The sequence below is a fragment of the Bufo bufo genome, chromosome 1 (assembly GCF_905171765.1).
Source record: "Bufo bufo chromosome 1, aBufBuf1.1, whole genome shotgun sequence".
Classification (NCBI taxonomy): Eukaryota; Metazoa; Chordata; class Amphibia; order Anura; family Bufonidae; genus Bufo; species Bufo bufo.
In genome coordinates, this window is record NC_053389.1 from 645,962,642 (window position 1) to 645,983,196 (window position 20,555).

The 20,555-nt window shown below is 47.6% G+C and overlaps 1 protein-coding gene across 1 annotated transcript in view; it reads left to right on the top strand.

Moving 5' to 3' along the window:
- Positions 1-20,555, top strand: part of RFX7 (regulatory factor X7) — a 99,595-nt gene that overhangs the window by 72,988 nt on the left and 6,052 nt on the right. Inside the window, exons 7-8 of the mRNA XM_040413912.1 lie at positions 2,298-2,505; positions 12,575-12,870. Of these exons, the coding sequence (XP_040269846.1) occupies positions 2,298-2,505; positions 12,575-12,870 (504 nt within the window). The remainder of the gene's footprint in view (positions 1-2,297; positions 2,506-12,574; positions 12,871-20,555) is intronic.

Consider the following 20,555-nt stretch of genomic DNA (forward strand, 5'->3'; position numbering starts at 1 on the left):
TGGTGGGTTTGAACTAATGGCGGTCTGTGCATGACACTATAATGGGGGATCTGTGGATGATGCACTGTTATGGGGTGGGGGATTGTGGATGGCACTGTTATGGGGGGAGCTGTGGATGGCATTATGATGGGGCGGTCTGTGGATGGCATTATGACGGTGGGGGGGATCTGTGGATGGCATTATGATGGGGGGGGATCTGTGGATGACACTGCTATATGTGTCATCCACAGAACTTCCCCCATAACAGTCCCACACTACAGGAGCGTGACGTGTGTACCGGTAAGTACGGTACGCAGGGGGAGCGCATGATTATTGGGTTTAGTTCTGATGATTAACACTACATATAATACAGTACATACTGAGCTGCGGGGCCAGAGTACAGTGCCTGCACGGCCCCGCCGCTCTCCCCGCCTACTACAGTCCCTCCTCACTAATACATCGCAGTCTGCGATGCTGCAGCATTGCCACTGCGATGTAAATTGCCAGCATTCGCCCCATAAGACACAGGGGCTAAAAATACGGTATATCGTAGCAAGATAAGCAATGCAATATGTACATAGTTAGTAAAATATATGTATGTAAAATAGGGGTGGGCGATATAGACGATATAGGCGATATGCGATATAAATTTGTGCCACGATATGGATTTTGAGCATATCGCCTATATCGGACCGCGATATGATCGCGCTCTCTGCGCGCACCATCTTCTCCTGAGCCGGCACACTGGGTACAGTGGAGAAGGAGAGAGTCCCTCCCTCCCCACTGTGCGCGGCTGCCGCTGACCACCAATGACAAGAGGAGGAGGGGAGGGACTGACAGTAAATCATTGAGTTTTCACGATCTCAGTGAGCGCGTGAAAACTCAATTCCGATGGTATATTCTAACCCCCAGGCGTTCCCATGGTGACAGGGACGCTTGCCTGGGGTTAGAATATACAGGGCCACGCCGCTGAAAGTAGAACATTTAAAAACTAATCAGTAACTGTAACTTTATTCATTGGTGATCTCTTTACTGTATACCTTACTAGGTCTTAGCTCCGGTAACAGCAGGCAGTGCGGGCGGGCGGCGCTCACTCACTGACGTCACGCGCCTGCTCCTCCCACTAGGCGGCGCAGGCGCGTGACGTCAGTGAGAGAGCGCCGCCCCCCGCACTGCCTGCTGTTATCGGAGCTAAGACCTAGTAAGGTATACAGTAAAGAGATCACCAATGAATAAAGTTAAAGTTACTGATTAGTTTTTAAATGTATTTCTGTGAGCGGGGGGGGGGGGGGGGGGAGATCTGTGGATGGCATCGTTTAGGGGAGGGGGGGGGAATCTGTGGATGGCACCGTTTAGGGGGGGGGGGGGAATCTGTGGATGGCACCGTTTAGGGGAGGGGGGGGGGATCTGTGGATGGCACCGTTTAGGGGAGGGGGGATCTGTGGATGGCACCGTTTAGGGGAGGGGGGATCTGTGGATGGCACCGTTTAGGGGAAGGGGGGGGGAATCTGTGGATGGCACCATTTAGGGGAGGGGGGGATCTGTGGATGGCACCGTTTAGGGGAGGGGGGGGGATCTGTGGATGGCACCGTTTAGGGGAGGGGGGGGATCTGTGGATGGCACCGTTTAGGGGAGGGGGGGATCTTTGGATGGCACCGTTTAGGGAAGGGGGGGATCTGTGGATGGCACCGTTTAGGGGAGGGGGGGATCTGTGGATGGCACCGTTTAGGGGAGGGGGGGTTCTGTGGATGGCACCGTTTAGGGGAGGGGGGGATCTGGGGATGGCACCGTTTAGGGGAGGGGGGGGGGGTTCTGTGGATGGCACCGTTTAGGGGAGGGGGGGATCTGGGGATGGCACCGTTTAGGGGAGGGGGGGATCTGGGGATGGCACCGTTTAGGGGAGGGGGGGATCTGTGGATGGCACCATTTAGGGGAGGGGGATCAGCTCCCTGCTGCTGTGTGCACAGGGCAGCAGGGAGAGTGTAAAGTCCTATTCACCCTAATAGAGCTCTATTAGGGTGAATATGACAAGGGTTCTACGTTCTAGCCCTTAAGGAGACTAATAGTTATCAAATAAAAATTTTAAAAAAAGTTTAAACACCCCCCCCAAATATAGAAAACAATATATCGCAATATATATCGCATATCGCACATGCTTAAAATTATATCGCAATATAGATTTTAGGCCATATCGCCCACCCCTAATGTAAAAGTATAATTTTTTTTTTTTTTACAGGTGGACATGCCCTTTAAAGTGCCACTATGTATAGCTTTCTTCTAAACTGCTACTGTTCTCATGCATTTTTCTTGATTTTCAGCTGGATGGAATGGAAGTATCGGCTCAGCTGCAGAATGCAGATGAGGAGGTTGTGTCCGCAGCCTGTCGCCTTGTTTGTGAGTGGGCTCAGAAGGTCCTAAGTCAGCCATTTGATTCTGTTTTGGACTTAGCTCGTTTTCTGGTGAAAAGCCATTACATTGGTACTAAATCTATGGCAGCATTAACTGTAATGGCGGGAGATTCTGCAGGTAGTCCCATTACTCTTACACTCTTTCAAATTATTCCAAGAATTACCTTTATATAATTAAGTGGTTCTCTGTTGTTCCCCACCATTACTATGAATTGTTTTGTCTATCTGCCTCTTTTTGCTATTTTACTTTTTTTTTGTTTTTCCCCCTCATTTATTGAATGGGGTTTAAAACGGTTGTGTATGTCTGTATCAAGTCGAAAAATCTTTGTATTGGTCCTTACAGGGTGTTCACTGTATCACAATTTCTTCCCTCTATGGTAATGTCTGGAGTCCCTTTGGAAATCTTTGCATGAGATTTTGATATTGCAATAAGTCCAATATCACATGCCTGCCAGGTATTGTCCCCAATTTTTGACCCAAGACTGCACTGTAGGCAGTTTTATTCCATCAAAGCAGGCAACGTATGTGATGGAGTTAATATTTGCTTACATGCTGCTGTGGGGTTACAGTGGATATATAGGCATGCAAAATTGAATTCCTCTTTTCTCGCCCATATTCATTGGGGGACACAGAGACCATGGGTATAGCTATGTCCTCTAGGAGGCGTTGACACTAGATAAAGCAGTTTGCTCCTCCCCTGGCAGCTATACCCCCTCCAGCCTGGAGAGAGAGCTTAAGTTTTTTATAGTGTCAATAGGAGGCAAGACCTCCCTGCTCTGCAGGGATCTCCTGAAGATTTTTTATTTTAGTTAATTTTTTTCCTTCTTTTTCAGATGGGACAACAGTGGACGCCTCGCCTCCCTGTTCTCCCGGGGTCGAGTTGCGCCAGTGCCGGTCACCTGCACTGCTACCTCCCCCACAGAAGACAAGGTAGACCAGGGCAGCCTCGCTCCCCTGCATCCCACCAGCCAAGGGGTCACCCATCCAAGCCCCCTTTTCCAGCGTCCTGTCACTACGGTGCCAGTAGCTGAAGGGGTGACCCTGCTGGACCAGAGGAGGGGTGAAATGGCGGCAGGAAAGAGAAGAGAGGTGAGTACACGGGACTAGGTGAGTATTTAACCCTCTGGGTTGGTCCCCCCTCCCTCATGGTGCCAATAGTCTGCGACCAGACAGGGCTTCAGCATAGCCCAGCACCCCTGAAGCAGTCCCCTCTGGCACAGGCCGTTTGGTTGATTGAGTGGAGGACATAGGGGGTTAATAGGTGCGGTATGCATTACTGGCGCCAATTAGGTGGACTATGTAACTCCCTAGTGCTAATTCCGTATTAACATGCAGGGAGCGGAGCACAGCTCCCGCTCACCGACAAGGCGGCATTTACCCTTCTCCACCCCTTCGGGAGCGGACGCCGGGCGCGTCACTCCTGAGGGGGTTAACCACCCTGCGTTCGGCCGGCACCGCTTCGTTGCTCTGGTTGCGATTTTTGCCACCCTGCTCAAAAAATATGGTGGCCAGCAGTGCAGACGTTCACACATGCGGAGGAGACTCCGCTCCCCGACACCTCCCACATTTACACCCCTTGGAGTGGATGCCGTCGTGCCGCTCCGGAAGGGGTTATCTGCAGAGCGATCGGCCGTGCACCACATCGGTTCTCCGGCCCGCGCCTTCTCTGCCCGACCCCCGCTATCAACGGCCTGGCCGGCGGGGTGACGCCCCCATTCAGTCCGGCCGGTCTGTGACACGGCCGGTGCAGTATTCAGTGGGGGGAAAGGCAATCTCTGAAAAGCCGCGCTGCGGCTTGCTGGGTTGCAGCATTTGTCCCGGGGGGCGCACTCTGGCGCAAATTCTTCCCACCCTTCTCCCCCTCCTCCAGTCGCCTGCTGAGCCACTGCCTTCATGGCCACCCACCATTCTTAGGCCAGCACCTGATTATCTGGGGCCCTTCCCCTAAGTACACTGTACATGAGTGGAGGATTTAACCCCTTCCTGCTTCTTGTCATTGAGGCCGGATTCTTAGTTAAAAAAAAAATAATAAAAAAAATAAAATAATAATAATAATAAAGGACATGTCCGTCCATACGGTTCCCACTCCTCAGCCACACTCGCATAGTTCCCAATAACGCCTCCGGCCCGTTTGGTTGATGATTCTCCACATGCGCAATCCAGTGACGGACCCCTGCAGGATTCAATCAGTCCTCCGGGGCCGTTTGGTTGATGATTTTCCACCTGGGCAATCCAGTGACGGACCGCTGCAGGATCCCAATCCGTCCTCCTGGGCCGTTTGGTTGATGATTCTCCACCTACGCAATCCAGTGAAGGACCACTGCAGGATCCCAATTTCGTCTTCCGGGCCGTTTTGGTTGATGATTCTCTACCTGCACTATCCAATGAGGGACCACTGCAGGATCCTAATCCGTCCTCCGGGGCCGTTTGGTTGATGATTCTCCACCTGCGCAGTCCAGTGACGGACCGCTGCAGGATCCCAATCCGTCCTCCTTAGCCGTTTGGTTGACGATTCTCCACCTGCGCAATCCAGTGAAGGACCACTGCAGGATCCCAATTCCGTCTTCCGGGCCGTTTTGGTTGATGATTCTCCACCTGCACTATCCAATGAGAGACCACTGCAGGATCCCAATCCATCCTCCGGGGCCGTTTGGTTGATGATTTTCCACCTGGGCAATCCAGTGACGGACCGCTGCAGGATTCCCAATCCGTCCTCCTGGGCCGTTTGGTTGATGATTCTCCACCTGCGCAATCCAGTGACGGACCGCTGCATGATCCCAATCCGTCCTCCTGGGCCGTTTGGTTGATGATTCTCCACCTGCGCAATCCAGTGAAGGACAACTGCAGGATCCCAATCCGTCCTCCGGGGCCGTTTGGTTGATGATTCTCCACCTGCGCAATCCAGTGAAGGACCACTGCAGGATCCCAATTCCGTCTTCCGGGCCGTTTTGGTTGATGATTCTCCACCTGCACTATCCAATAAGGGACCACTGCAGGATCCCAATCCGTCCTCCGGGGCCGTTTGGTTGATGATTCTCCACCTGCGAAATCCAGTGACGGACCACCGCAGGATCCCAATCCGTCCTCCGGGGCCGTTTGGTTGATTATTCTCCACCTGCGCAACTCAGTGAAGGATCTCTGCAGGATCCCAATATGTCCTACGGGGCCGTTTGGTTGATTATTCTCCACCTGCGCAACTCAGTGAAGGATCTCTGCAGGATCCCAAACTGTCCTACGGGGCGGTTTGGTTGATAAATTCTCCACCTGCGCCATACAGCGGAGGACCTCTGGGATTCCCAATCCACCCCCCTTGTTGGTTAATAATTCTCCACCTGCGCAATCCAGTGGGGTCCGCTGGAATCTCCCATCCACCCTCCGGGGTTCTTTGGTTGATAATTCACCGCCTTCGCAATCCGGTGGAGAGACCTCTGGGAGTTTCCGTTCCACCCTCGGGTGGTTTGGTTGATAAGTCACCTCCTGCGCAATCCACAACTGCCAGGGGCGAGATTCTGAAGGGTAGCTCTACGCGCAAGCGAACTGCAGCAGGACAATTTTCTCCTCGAATATTTCCGCTCCCCTACTCTTCCTCCCTAAATCATGCTCAGACACACCCTCCCTCACTGGGGCGGGTCCGTCCAGGAAGAGGGGAGAATCTCTGATTCGGACCCTGACATGAGTCCGAAGCCATCTTCCAGAGATTGCGTCTAGGTGGCCAGCAGAACTGTCGTATGCATTACCCACTTCCTTCAGTGGTGCAACTGCACTACTTCAGGATACAGTGCCTGCCTTATACATTGTCCCCTGCCATAGGTGGACTAAGTACAGGGTGGGCCATTTATATGGATACACCTTAATAAAATGGGAATGGTTGGTGATATTAACTTCCTGTTTGTGGCACATTAGTATATGTGAGGGGGGAAACTTTTCAAGATGGGTGGTGACCATGGCGGCCATTTTGAAGTTGGCCATTTTGAATCCAACTTTTGTTTTTTCAATAGGAAGAGGGTCATGTGACACATCAAACTTATTGGGAATTTCACAAGAAAAACAATGGGGTGCTTGGTTTTAACGTAACTTTATTCTTTCATGAGTTATTTACAAGTTTCTCTTTGTTTACAGCCATTGACATGTCGCCGAGGTTAACACGTGAGGAGCGGATAGAAATTGTGTTGATGTCTGGTGAACGCAGTAACCGGGTGATTGCAGCAGATTTCAATGCAAGACACCCATCTCCCATGCTACAGTTAGCAAACTGCTTGCTAAGTTTCGTTAAACTGGTTCAGTGTTGGATTTTCCAAAATGTGGACGCATGAAATCTGTCTCTAATGAAGAAACATCAGTGGCTGTCCTAGCTTCATTCAGCAAGAGCCCACAGCGTAGCAAGAGCCGCATGTCACTGGAGAGTGGCATTAGTCAAACATCCCTTCGGCGGATATTAGCTACTCACAAATGGCACCCTTACAAACTCCAGCTACTGCAGCATCTCAACGAGGATGACCCAGATCGGTGCACTTTATTTGCAGAATGGGCAAAACAAAAATTGGAACAGGACCCTCAGTTTACGCAGAAGATTTTGTTCAGTGATGAGGCAAACTTTTATGTGAATGGTGAAGTCAACAAACAAAACCACCGCTATTGGTCTGACACTAACCCACATTGGATAGATCCCTCCAAGACTGTTGGAACAAAAAAATTGATGGTATGGTGTGGTATATGGAGTACAAAGATAGTGGGGCCATTCTTCATCAATGGAAACCTCAAGGCCACTGGATATGCGAAATTGCTACATGATGATGTGTTTCCCTCTTTATGCACTGAAGCTGGCACGTTCCCTGAGTTTTTACAGCAAGATGGTGCACCACCACATTATGGGTGTCAGGTCCGAGCATTCCTAGATGAACAGTTTCCTGGAAAGTGGATTGGTCGTCGTGGGCCAGTTGAATGGCCCCCAAGGTCTCCCGATTTGACCCCCTTAGACTTTTATCTTTGGGGTCATCGGAAGGCAATTGTCTATGCTGTGAAGATACGAGATGTGCAGCACCTGAAACTACGGATACTGGAAGCCTGTGCTAGCATTTCTCCTGCGGTGTTGCTATTAGTGTGTGAAGAGTGGGAGAAGAGGGTTGCATTGACAATCCAACACAATGGGCAGCACATTGAACACATTTTATAAGTGGTCAGAAACTTGTAAATAACTCATGAAAGAATAAAGTTACGTTAAAACCAAGCACACCATTGTTTTTCTTGTGAAATTCCCAATAAGTTTGATGTGTCACATGACCCTCTTCCTATTGAAAAAACTAAAGTTGGATTCAAAATGGCCGCCATGGTCACCACCCATCTTGAAAAGTTCCCCCCCTCACATATACTAATGTGCCACAAACAGGAAGTTAATATCACCAACCATTCCCATTTTATTAAGGTGTATACATATAAATGGCCCACCCTGTACAATGACTTGGGGTTCGGGACCTGCCATATGCAGATCCATCGGTGGCGCGATGACATTGTCACTAGTTACATTATGTGCTGTATGCATTACCCCCTTAGGTGCACTATTGCACTCCACGGGGTACAGGACTCGCCATATGCGCTAGATCTCGCTGTGGGCATTCGCCCCCCTTCTTAGGTGGGGTATTCTCCCTACCACTGACCAGTACTTGCTGTATGCTAACACCTTCCTTAGGTAGCTAATTACTCTTCCATTGAATACGGTTCCGACTGTCCGCTATCCTTCCATAGGCGGAGTGTTGCACATCACCGTGCTTCTGTCGCATTTCCACCTTCCGCTAGTGTTTCACTAGCGGGGAGTAACTAAACATCTTCTGCGGCACTACGGCTCTAGGTGCCTTCGCTTATCTCCAAGAGGGCGTGGCTACAGTTGGTTCTCGCAGGCGCCCGACACTCTTACCCTAGTGTTATATGGGTGCCACCAGTGGATACGGTGGCTATTCATCGTTGCATCCTTCTTTTGGTGCTGATAATAACATCCTCTGTCTTCCAGGGGGTTCCTAGCATCACTTGTGGGTCTTCGTTGGGACCTCCCCCATCTCCATGGGCCTTCGTTGCTCCAGTCGGTCCTGATATTGTCCGCATCAATACGTAATACATACTCCGTTGCACTTACCTAGTGAGTACGTTCCAGCGGGTCGACTCTTTTCACTGACTCCTTATTCTCTATCAACCACTCCCCATTCTCTGGGGAAGTGGTTATGCTGGCGACTCTGATTTAGCTCCTACAGCTTGTTTTCCTCCACAGGTGCAGCTTTTCGCTAATGTTAGAGTTCATGGTCGCTGCAGTGGGACATCACCCTCTGGTAGGGGTCCTACCCTGGAGCTAGCTTGGCAGTTGCGCCTGTTCAGCGCCCTTCCAGGTAGAATTTTTAAAGTTAGCTCCACGTAACTGGGGCAGTGTGGCACGTGGTTTCTACGGATAGTATCGGGCCTCTCCCTCAGTTTTTGCGTTGCCGGGGCAAGAGCTGGCTACCACTGTGGTAGCGGTATTATTTTCCCTACATGCTTGGGTTCTTACTGCACAGCCCTTCGCTAGGCGGTGGACTCTTTAGCACCGGATCGGTGGCTTCTACGGGTGTTCCCTCCTCTGCTGGGATATGGGGCTAGCATTGCATTGTGACTTCCCTTGCCTGGCTTCCTTCTCGGGCGGAATTATTATAAATTTTTTTGGCACGGCCACTTGATTTTTGGCTACTTCTGTATAGCGTCGGTCTCTTACAGGGTATGGGCTTAGATCTAGCCTATTGCTTCTCCTGTCTTTCCCCCTCTGGCTCATGGTTCATTGTCACCCCGTATGCCTTGGTAGTTCCTACGTTGCTATCTTCCCTCACCTGCGTTGCATGGGGGATTCGTTTGGTGTCTTTCCATTCCAGACACGATCTGGTCCCAACTGGTGGGCTGTGACGCCCTCCACATTCTTCCTCCTACAGGGACTCTTCCATTGGTCCGGGTGTGCTAACGGTATCTGCACAAAGGCTCCCCGCCTTCTTTCCAGAGCCAGAGTTCTGGAAGCATCCGCCATGGAGGTCCTGATTCTCCTTGGCGGGAGTTTCTTCCCCTCCTTCTCGGGGTTCTACGGGAGATCCGGATAGAGGACATTCAGACATATCCTAGTCGCTCCGAAACTGACTCGTCGTGCGTGGTACGCCGACCTCGTTCTCCTGGAGACGTCCCTTGGTCACTGCCACTCAGAGACATCCTTCTTTCAAGGGGGTTCAGTCTTACATGACCTTTTCAATGACTGCATGGCTATGGAGACCGCCGTTCTAACGTGGAGAGGGTTTTTCGGCGGATATCTTCCGCACTATGATTCAGGACAGGAAGTCTGCATCGCCAGGATCTATTATGGGACCAGGAGGTCCTTCTGAGGCTTCTCTGAAGCCAAGACGTCCCCCTCACTTTGGGGTTTTCTCTCTCCTTTCTACTTTAAGGGTTGGACCTTTGTTTAGCCTTTGTTTCCTTGATGGGTCAGGTGTTGGCGCTTCCGTCTTGGGCAGCTTTCCAGGTTCCCTGGTGCCCGTGGGAATCTTCCTTCAAGGAGCGGCACATACGGTTCCTCTGTACCGTCCTTACAGCCTTGGGATCTGAATATGGTTTTCTCAGCATTCCTTCTTCTCCCGAAGGTGGTCTCTGACTTCCATATCACGGTCCTTTCCTTCGCACCCTACGGAAGGGAGTTACATTATGGACGTTGTCAGTGCTCTACTCATTATTAGAAGCCTCCAGTCCCTCTCGGCGTACGGATCCCCTTTTTCTCTCAGGAGGGTCCTCGCTGGGGATTGGCGGCCTCCAAAGGGCGATTGCACATTGGATTCGGTCTGCAAGTGCTGCAGCTTACCGCGCTCGGACGGGGTTCCACCCTTAGGTGTCATGGCTCACTCCCCCAAAGCGGTGGGTGCTTCTTGGGCTAGGAGGAATGGTTAGAACCTGGTTCGGTTCTTGCCATTGTTGCTGTTCCACATTGTTTCGTTGGTTTACTTGCTTCTCCTATTGCTTCTCACAAAGCATGAAGCTCTCTCTCCAGGCTGGAGGGGGTATAGCTGCCAGGGGAGAAGCTAACAGATTTATCTAGTGTCAACGCCTCCTAGAGGACATAGCTATACCCATGGTCTCTGTGTCCCCCAATGAAGAGCGAGAAAGAGATTTTACTGTAAGTTTTACAAAATCTCATTTTTAGTTTTTATTAGGTATCCATAAGGAGCTCCACACACTTTTTGTAAAACGTAGTTGAATTTGCTAACATTACTGATTTGAAATTAGCTTTAGAGTATGTTCAGACAAAGGATTTTTTCCATGACAAAATACTCTGCAGATCCTACAGCAGAAACCGCTGCGCTGTGCTGTGGTTTTTGACATGGGTTTTAGCTCTATTGAATAGAGGTAAACTGTGAGCAGGCTCCAGCTGTGGCTGTGTGTCCATGCGCCAAAAATCCTCGACTGCATGAACTGCGGCATGGCCTCCCAATGAAAACAATGGGAGGTGGGTTCATCTGAGATGCAGCCAGGTTTTTAGCACCCAATCTGCACTGAAACCTGCACCCAAAATCCTTCCTCTAAACTTACCCTAAGTTATATGATACTCCTTTGTAAAATATTTATTCAACTGTTATGTAAGCTGGCTGTATACAGTCTCTAAATCTGGACAAAATGGCAATCAGAAGACCTCGGCAGATTGTCCACTGTGCTGTAAGCTACTTGCATTTTTTATAGAGTCCCAACTGTGTACACATGCGGTAAAACTTTCTGTGACTGTCCCATTCATCTGAATCCTTGCAGAAATCCATGCACATGCCGCCGAAACAACCCCATTCAGGCGCATGAAATGGAGTTTTCATAAATTTCTACATCAAATCTGACATGTCTGAACATGCCCTAAATGGTGTCCACATGGTGGAGTTTTGTTACCTGTGGATCCAAAAAGGGAGAAGTGTCAGTGTCCAAGTGGTTAAATAAAAGCAAAATCACAAGCTGCAATAATCTATATAGTGTAAACATGTACTAATAAAATGTGATGGCACATACCTTTTCTTCTAAGGGTACTTTCACACTAGCGTTTTTCTTTTCCGGTGTTGAGTTCTGTCCTAGGGGCTCAATACCGGAAAAAAACTCATCAGTTTTATCCTAATGCATTCTGAATTGAGAGCAATCCGTTCAGGATGCATCAGTTCAGTCCCTCTTACGTTTTTTCAGCAAAAAAGGTCCCAGCAGACGTTCTAGTTTTCAATCAGTTGTATTCTTTTATTGTGACTACAAAGTAATAACAGGAAGCGTTTCGGCCAGTCCAGCCTTTCTGAACTGAAACGCGTACTGTTGTAGTCACAATAAAAGAATACAACTGATTGAAAACTAGAATGTCTGCTGGGACCTTTTTTGCTGGATTTGATTTGGGGATTGCCCCTTCCCATGCAGCGTGAGAAAGGATCGTGAGCTGTTACTTCTGCTTTACATCTTTTACGTTTTTTGGCCGGAGAAAATACTGCAGCATGCTGCAGTTTTCTCTCCGGCCAAAAATCCTGAACACTTGCCGGAATGCCGGATTCGGCATTTATTTCCATTGAAATGTATTAGTGCTGCATTCAGCAACATGCGCAAACCTTAAAAAAAAAAAAAAAAAACGGATCTATTTTTCTGGATGACACCGGAGAGACGAATCCGGTTTTTTAATGCATTTGTCAGACAGATCCGGATCCGTCTGACAAATGCCATCCGTTTGCGTCAGGACTGCCGGAGCCGCCATCCTCTGCCGCAAGTGTGAGAGTACCCTAATAGGCCACCTGAATTTTATTGCTTATGCTGCAAAAAACTTTTCTGTTAACACCCAATTAGAGCGGTTATTCAAGAGATACAAAAGCACATCCCTCTCACCGATCCTCCACCTGACTCTTCTCCGGTCCCCCCGGTCTGCCTGCTCAGCCATTCACTGGCTGAGGTTAGTCAGCCCTGTGTGTGCATGTCTAAAGGCACCAGAAGTAGAGACGAGTGGGTGAACATGAATGCATCAGAACAGAATCGGAGGTGGATTGGTGTGTTTTTTTATTTTTATTACACACTATTACCAAATTTTGCATTGCCCAGACAACACCTGTAACATGCTTAGTGCGGGCAGCATTATCTAGATGCTGAAGACATAAGGGTGTTTCTAGTGTAGTAACAGTGTCCATATTTTCTTGCAGGATTGAAAGGAATAACACAGACATCTGCTTTTGTGCCTATGTCTGAAAGTAATGCTTTCCACCCTCAAGTGAAGACCCTTGCTTCTCCTGTAGATGCCAAGCAACAATTGCAGAGGAAAATCCAGAAAAAGCAGCAAGAACAAAAGCTCCAGTCACCTTTACCAGGAGAACTGCAGATGAAGAAACAAGATGGGCCTGCACCCAATGGAATAACGAGTATTTGTAATGGAAGCCCTGCAATCCTTTCTCCTCAGCCTATTGGAATTGTTGTGGCTGCTGTTCCCAGTCCAATTCCGGTAATTTCCATGAAAGGCTAATATTTTATAACCAGTTTTATTGCCTAGTGTTTTGCAGATGTAAAGTGTATGGATTGTGAAGTATAGCATGTCTTACAGTCAATCTTACATCAATATTCAATCTTAGTTCTCCACCGACCATGTTAAATTACATTCAGGGAATTGTCGATTTTATACCAGGACCTGTGCAATGGTGTGACTTTCTCCCAAAACGCAGTGCTGCCCGGAACTTTATAAGAGCTTGGCTAGGCTGTAAGGGGTGTGGTTGTCACCAGATATTTTCAGTAGCCTCCAACAGTTGTGTTGCTCTCACGTTAGTGTTTTTGCATATAGAGGGTTCACTATCCACTGAACTACCCACTGCCAGTGTATAATAGTAGTAAATATGTCAGGTATATGATAGGCACTCCTCTCTCTGGATTGTATGTCAATCAACAGATATTTATTAAAACACAATATGTCAGCACGCAATAAAAAACAACAATGGTACAATCCATAGATAACCAATAAATCATGATTAGTTGCTGTGTATGTCAATATAACTTAATAAAAATAATGAATGTACAGTACAGACCAAAAGTTTGGACACAACTTCTCATTCAAAGAGTTTTTTATTTTCATGACTATAAAGGCATCAAAACTATGAATTAACACATGTGGAATTATATACATAAAAAACAAGTGTGAAACAACTGAAAATATGTCATATTCTAGGTTCTTCAAAGTAGCCACCTATTGCTTTGGCATTCTCTTGATGAGCTTCAAGAGGTAGTCCCCTGAAATGGTCTTCCAACAGTCTTGAAGGAGTTCCCAGAGATGCTTAGCACTTGTTGGCCCTTTTGCCTTCACTCTGCGGTCCAGCTCACCCCAAACCATCTCGATTGGGTTCAGGTCCGGTGACTGTGGAGGCCAGGTCATCTGGCGCAGCACCCCATCACTCTACTTCATGGTCAAATAGCCCTTACTTTCAAAGTTTTCCCAATTTTTCGGCTGACTGACTGACCTTCATTTCTTAAAGTAATGATGGCCACTCGTTTTTCTTTACTTAGCTGCTTTTTTCTTGCCATAATACCAATTCTAACAGTCTATTCAGTCAGCTGTGTAACCACCTGACTTCTCCTCAACGCAACTGATGGTCCCAACCCCATTTATAAGGCAAGAAATCCCACTTATTAAACCTGACAGGGCACACCTGTGAAGTGAAAACCATTTCAGGGGACTACCTCTTGAAGCTCATCAAGAGAATGCCAAGAGTGTGCAAAGCAGTAATCAAAGCAAAAGGTGGCTACTTTGAAGAACCTAGAATATGACATATTTTCAGTTGTTTCACACTTGTTTGTTATGTATATAATTCCACATGTGTTAATTCATAGTTTTGATGCCTTCAGTGTGAATCTACAATTTTCATAGTCATGAAAATAAAGAAAACTCTTTGAATGAGAAGGTGTGTCCAAACTTTTGGTCTGTACTTTATGTAAATCAATATTGCCTAATAAAATGATATAATTTATGTCATTGATGTCACACCTATTTCATAATCCTGGGGCCCCCAAAAATGTCACAATGTTTCGGTGTGCCGCCATATCCAGTGATGGTATTTCAGCAGCCTATCAAAACATTATATCCAATTATATAGATGAGTAATCGTAATTGATGTACATACATCACATATCTAAAAGTCCTATATAAAAAATGCCGCTTTCTTATATTATTTTGGTGACATACAATGCAATTTTCCAAAGTTCTTTCTTATAGTATGGTAGCATAAACAGCAAGCATATAAATGATTGTCCAAGGTTATGTCATCAATAATAATACTAAAAATAGATGCAAGTAGTGAGTAAGGCTACTTTCACACTAGCGTTTTTGCTTTCCGTTTGTGAGATTCGTCATGGGCTCTCACAAGCGGTCCAAAAACGGATCAGTTTTGCCCTAATGCATTCTGAATGGAAAAGAATTTGCTCAGAATACATCAGTTTGCCTCCGTTCAGTCTCCATTCTGCTCTGAGGCGGACACCAACATGCTGCCTGCAGCGTTTTGCTGTCCGTCTGATGAAACTGAACCAAACATAAGTCAATGGGGACGGATCCATTTTCACTGACACAATCTGGCACAATAGAAAACTGATCCGTCCCCCATTGACTTTCAGTGGTGTTCAAGACGGATCTGTCATGGCTATAGAAGACATAATACAACCGGATCCGTTCATGACGGATGCATGCGGTTGCATTATTGTAACAGAAGTGTTTTTGCAGATCCATGACTGATCTGCTAAAACGCTAGTATGAAAGGAGCCTAATTTGTACTCGGTAGTATCGTATTTAGTAATATCGAGAAGTTTGTAATAAATATCTGTTGGTTTACATACCTGAAATATTTTACGTAGTTATGCAGGCCATATACATTGGATAAATGTCAGCCAAACCTGACTATTTTGTTGGGACCAGCCAAACATCTACACCTCCAGACTTTCCCCTGATGGTAAATGTTGGGTGAGGTAAGGATTGGTTTGTTGGATTTCAGATCCTTTTCATCTTGGGGAGATAAGCAGTTGCCAGAAGCCTCTTTTTACTTCCCCAAATTTTTTTTTCAGTCACTTTATTTTAACTCCTTCCCAACTGGCGCCCTATATGTATAGCACAGCAAGAAGTAACTTGCTGCCCTGTGCCATACATATACAGCTGCTTATTGGGCAGGCACAGAAGTTGTGCTCGCTTGATCAGGGGCCCAGTTGTTAGACAGCCAGGCCCCTGCTGTATCTGTCTCTGAAAGCTCCGATGTTGACAGATTAACCCCTTAGATGCTGCAGTCAATGCTGACCACCGCATCTAAGAGGTTTACAAAATTAAGGGGCTTCCTTTCTCACTCCATCAGCAACCTGCTATGCGATTGCTGGGTGCCGATGGCTGCTTAAGCAGCCCGAGGTCCTACACAGGCCTTGCAGCCTGATCATTAACTTTTTATTTTTTTTAATTTTTATATATATATATATATATATATATATATATATATATATATAAAACACTCTTTTAATGTAAAAAAAAGGCCATTTACCACTAAAAAAAAAATGAACCAAAAGAATAGACATATTATGTATCGCCGCGTCCATAATGACTGGCTCTATAAAATTATCACATGATCTAGTCTGTGAGGTGATGCGATAGAAAAAAAAACAGTTTCTAAAATGGGATAATTTCTCGGATATTCCATTTTTTACCCCAGAGCCTCTAAATTTTGTCAGCACAAGATGTGTAAATCACTACGTTTGGGCCTCAAAATCTCAGCCCTCTCATATGTACAGGCAAAAGAATAGGGCAAGATGTAGGGTGCTTCTAAAACCAGGAAACAGTATAATAATAAGAGGGCTTACGTTACACACTGGCACACAATGTCACAACATATTGGGCACTTAAATGGCATATCTGTAGAAAATTTGGAATTTTCACTGTGCTCTGCTGTGCATTCATTTTTTCAAAACCCCTGTGGGGTCAAAATACTCACTCCACCCTTTAATAAGTAACTTGAGGGGTGTAGTTGCAAAAATGGAGTCACTTCTTGGAAGTTCCATTTATCATTTCATCCCAGAACCGTTGTTAGCACAAGTTGCGTAAATCACCACATTGGGCATGACATTTGCATGGTGTGCTTTTACTCCTGAGCCCTTGTGTATGCCCGTGCAATAGATTAGGACCACATGTAGGGTGTTTAGAAAACCAGTAAGTAAAGAATAATAATAAAAGGGCTGGCTTTTCACACTGGCATACGCTGGTCACAACATATTGGGCACTGAAATGGCATATCTGTGTAAAAACTGGAATTTTCACTTTGCACCAAATACTGTAAAATAATTTTTGAATACATTTGTGGGGTCAAAATGCTATACCCCTTGTTCAATTCTGTGAGGAGTGTGTTTTCTAAAATGGGGTCACTTCTTGGGAGTTCATTTTTTTTTACTTCACCTCAGAGCCTCTACAGTTGTTAGCCAGTGCTGTATAAATCGCCAAACTAGGCCTTAAAGAGGACCTTTCACCAGAAGAAAGCCTCTAAACTGACTATACAGAAGTGTAGAGCGGCGCCCAGGGATCCCCCTGCACTTACTGTTATCCCCGGGCGCCGCTCCGTTCTCCGGTTATAGCCTCCGGTATGTAAGTAGTTAGGCTCCACCCACTTGATCCTGCCGGCGTCTTCTTCTCCTATGCTGTAGCGCTGGCCAGTCGCAGCGCTCAGCTCATAGCCAGGCTGCTATGGCCTTGTCAAAGCTGTGAGAAGGCCGCTGCTCTACTGCGAGCGCTGGTGCCTTTTCACGCAGCTGATCAGCGGGGTGCTGGGAGTTGGACCCCATCAATCAGATACTAATGACTTATCCAGAGGATATATGAAAATTTGAAATCTGGTGCAAAAGCAACATTTTATTGGTAAAAATGTAAATGTTCATTTTCACAGCCAAGTGTTTCTAAATTCTATGAAACGTCTACGGGGTTAAAGCACTCAGTACACCCCTCTATAAATTCCTTGAGTGGTGTAGCTTCCACTCGAGGGGTTCCTCAGGGTCTCTTCAAATGTGACATGGCACCCAAAAACCATTTCAGCAAAATCTGCCAACCAAAAACCATATTGTACTCTTTCCCTTTAGAACTCTGCTGTGTGCCCATACACCAGTTTACAACCACATAAAATGGGGTCATTTATAGGTAGTTTCTATTAGGGGTGGGCGATATAGGCGATATGCGATATAAATTTGTGCCACGATATGGATTTTGAGCATATCGCCTATATCGCCGGACCGCGATATGATCCTGAGCCGGCACAGTGGAGAAGGAGAGAGTCCCTCCCTCCCCACTGTGCGCGGCTGCCGCTGACCACCAATGACAAAAGAGGAGGAGGGGAGGGACTGACTGTAAATCATTGAGTTTTCACGATCTCAGTGAGCGCGTCAAAACTCAAATCCGATGGTATATTCTAACCCCCAGGCGTTCCCATGGTGACAGGGACGCTTGCCTGGGGGTTAGAACATACAGGGCCACGCCGCTGACAGTAGAACATTTAAAAACTAATCAGTAACTTAGTCTTTAACTTTATTCATTGGTGATCTCTTTACTGTATATACCTTACTAGGTCTTAGCTCCGGTAACAGCAGGCAGTGCGGGGGGCGGCGCTCACTCACTGACGTCACGCGCCTGCTCCTCCCACTAGGCGGCGCAGGCGCGTGACGTCAGTGAGTGAGCGCCGCCCCCCGCACTGCCTGCTGTTACCGGAGCTAAGACCTAGTAAGGTATATACAGTAAAGAGATCACCAATGAATAAAGTTAAAGTTACTGATTAGTTTTTAAATGTATTCCTGTGAGCGTCGGGGGGGAGGGGGGAGAATCTGTGGATGGAACCGTTTAGGGGAGGGAGGGTGTCTGTGGATGGAACCGTTTAGGGGAGGGAGGGTGTCTGTGGATGGCACCGTTTAGGGGAGGGGGGGATCTGGGGATGGCACCGTTTAGGGGAGGGGGGGATCTGGGGATGGCACCGTTTAGGGGAGGGGGGGGATCTGGGGATGGCACCGTTTAGGGGAGGGGGGGATCTGTGGATGGCACCGTTTAGGGGAGGGGGGGATCTGTGGATGGCACCGTTTAGGGGAGGAAGGGGGATCTGGGGATGGCACCGTTTAGGGGAGGAAGGGGGATCTGGGGATGGCACCGTTTAGGGAGGGGGGATCTGTGGATGGTACCGTTTAGGGGAGGAAGGGGGATCTGGGGATGGCACCGTTTAGGGGAGGGGGGGGATCTGGGGATGGCACCATTTAGGGGAGGGGGGGATCTGTGGATGGCACCGTTTAGGGGAGGGGGGGATCTGGGGATGGCACCGTTTAGGGGAGGGGGGGATCTGGGGATGGCACCGTTTAGGGGAGGGGGGGGGATCTGTGGATGGCACCATTTAGGGGAGGGGGATCAGCTCCCTGCTGTTGTGTGCACAAAGCACAGGGCAGCAGGGAGAGTGTAAAGTCCTATTCACCCTAATAGAGCTCTAAGGAGACTAATAGTTATTAAATAAAAAGTAAAAAAAAGTTTAAACACGCCCCCCAAATATAGAAAACAATATATCGCGATATATATCGCATATCGCACATGCTTAAAATTATATCGCAATATAGATTTTAGGCCATATCGCCCACCCCTAGTTTCTATTATGTAAGACCATCAAAGTAACTTCAAAACTGATTTGAACCTTAAAGTTTGTTTTAGAGATTTTCTGTAAAGATTTTCTGTAAATCTTACCTTATCTTTAAATAAGAAAAATCTGCTCAGATATACCACTAACATAAAGTACGATGTGTACTGAAATGGCATATCTGTGTAAAAATTGAAATTTTTCACTTTGCACCAAATACTGTGAATTAATTAGTTAAACATTTAATTAATTAATTAAACATAAAATGTGTCAGGAGAACACATTCTCAGAATCATTCGGATAACTAAAAGCATTCCATTGTTAAAGGGGTTTTGCACTTTGTTTTAAAGAGATTCTGTCACCAGGTTTCACCCCCTCCAGATAAAAATATGGTTATGTTCAGGGAGCTTTAACCATTCCTAATGTGGTCTTATAAATGTAATCTGTAGGCTCATTTTGCTAAAAATACGCTATTACTGACCTGTCAATCAACAGAATAAGGTGCCCAAGGGGATGTAAATGGCTCCAAGCTGCCGCCCGCACCCGCCGCCGTTCATGCCCAGCGCCGCCTCATAATCTTCTGTGACGCCTCCTGCTCTCCCTCCCTCCCCCCTCCTCCTACTGTGACGTCTCCTGCTCTCCCTCCCCCCTCCTCCTGCTGTAACATCGGGAGGAGGGAGAGCAGGAGACGTCACAGTAGGGGGGAGGGAGGGAGAGCAGGAGATGTCACAGTAGGAGGAGGAGGGGGGAGGGAGGGAGAGCAGGAGACGTCACAGTAGGAGGAGGGGGGAGGGAGAGAGAGAGAGAGCAGAAGGCGTCACAGAAGATTATGAGGCGGAGCTGGGCACGAACGGCAGCAGGTGCGGGCGGCAGCTTGGAGCCATTTACATCCCCTTGGGCACCTTATTCTGTTGATTGACAGGTCAGTAATAGCGTATTTTTAGCAAAATGAGCCTACAGATTACATTTATAAGACCACATTAGGAATGGTTAAAGCTCCCTGAACATAACCATATTTTTATCTGGAGGGGGTGAAACCTGGTGACAGAATCCCTTTAACTGATGATCTATCCTCTGGATAGATCATCAGCATCTGATCGGCAGGGGTCCGACCCCCGGGACCCCCGCCGATCAGCTGTTTGAGAAGGCAGCGGCGCTCCAGGAGCGCCGCTGCCTTCTCACTGTTTACCGCTGGCCCAGTGACGTCACGACTAGTATCAACTAGCGTGGGCGGGGCTAAGCTCTGTTCACTTGAATGGAGCTTAGCCCCGCCCACGCTAGTTGATGCTAGTCGTGACGTCACTGGGCCGGCGGTAAACGGTGAGAAGGCTGGAGCGTTGCTGCCTTCTCAAACAGCTGATCGGCGGGGGTCCTGTGTGTCAGACCCCTGCCGATCAGAAGCTGATGATCTATCCAGAGGATAGATCATCAGTTAAAACAAAGCGCAGAACCCCTTTAATACCACATAGTGACACATGTCAGATTTGCAAAAATAGACTCGGTCTTGAAAGGGTTATAGGGATTTTCC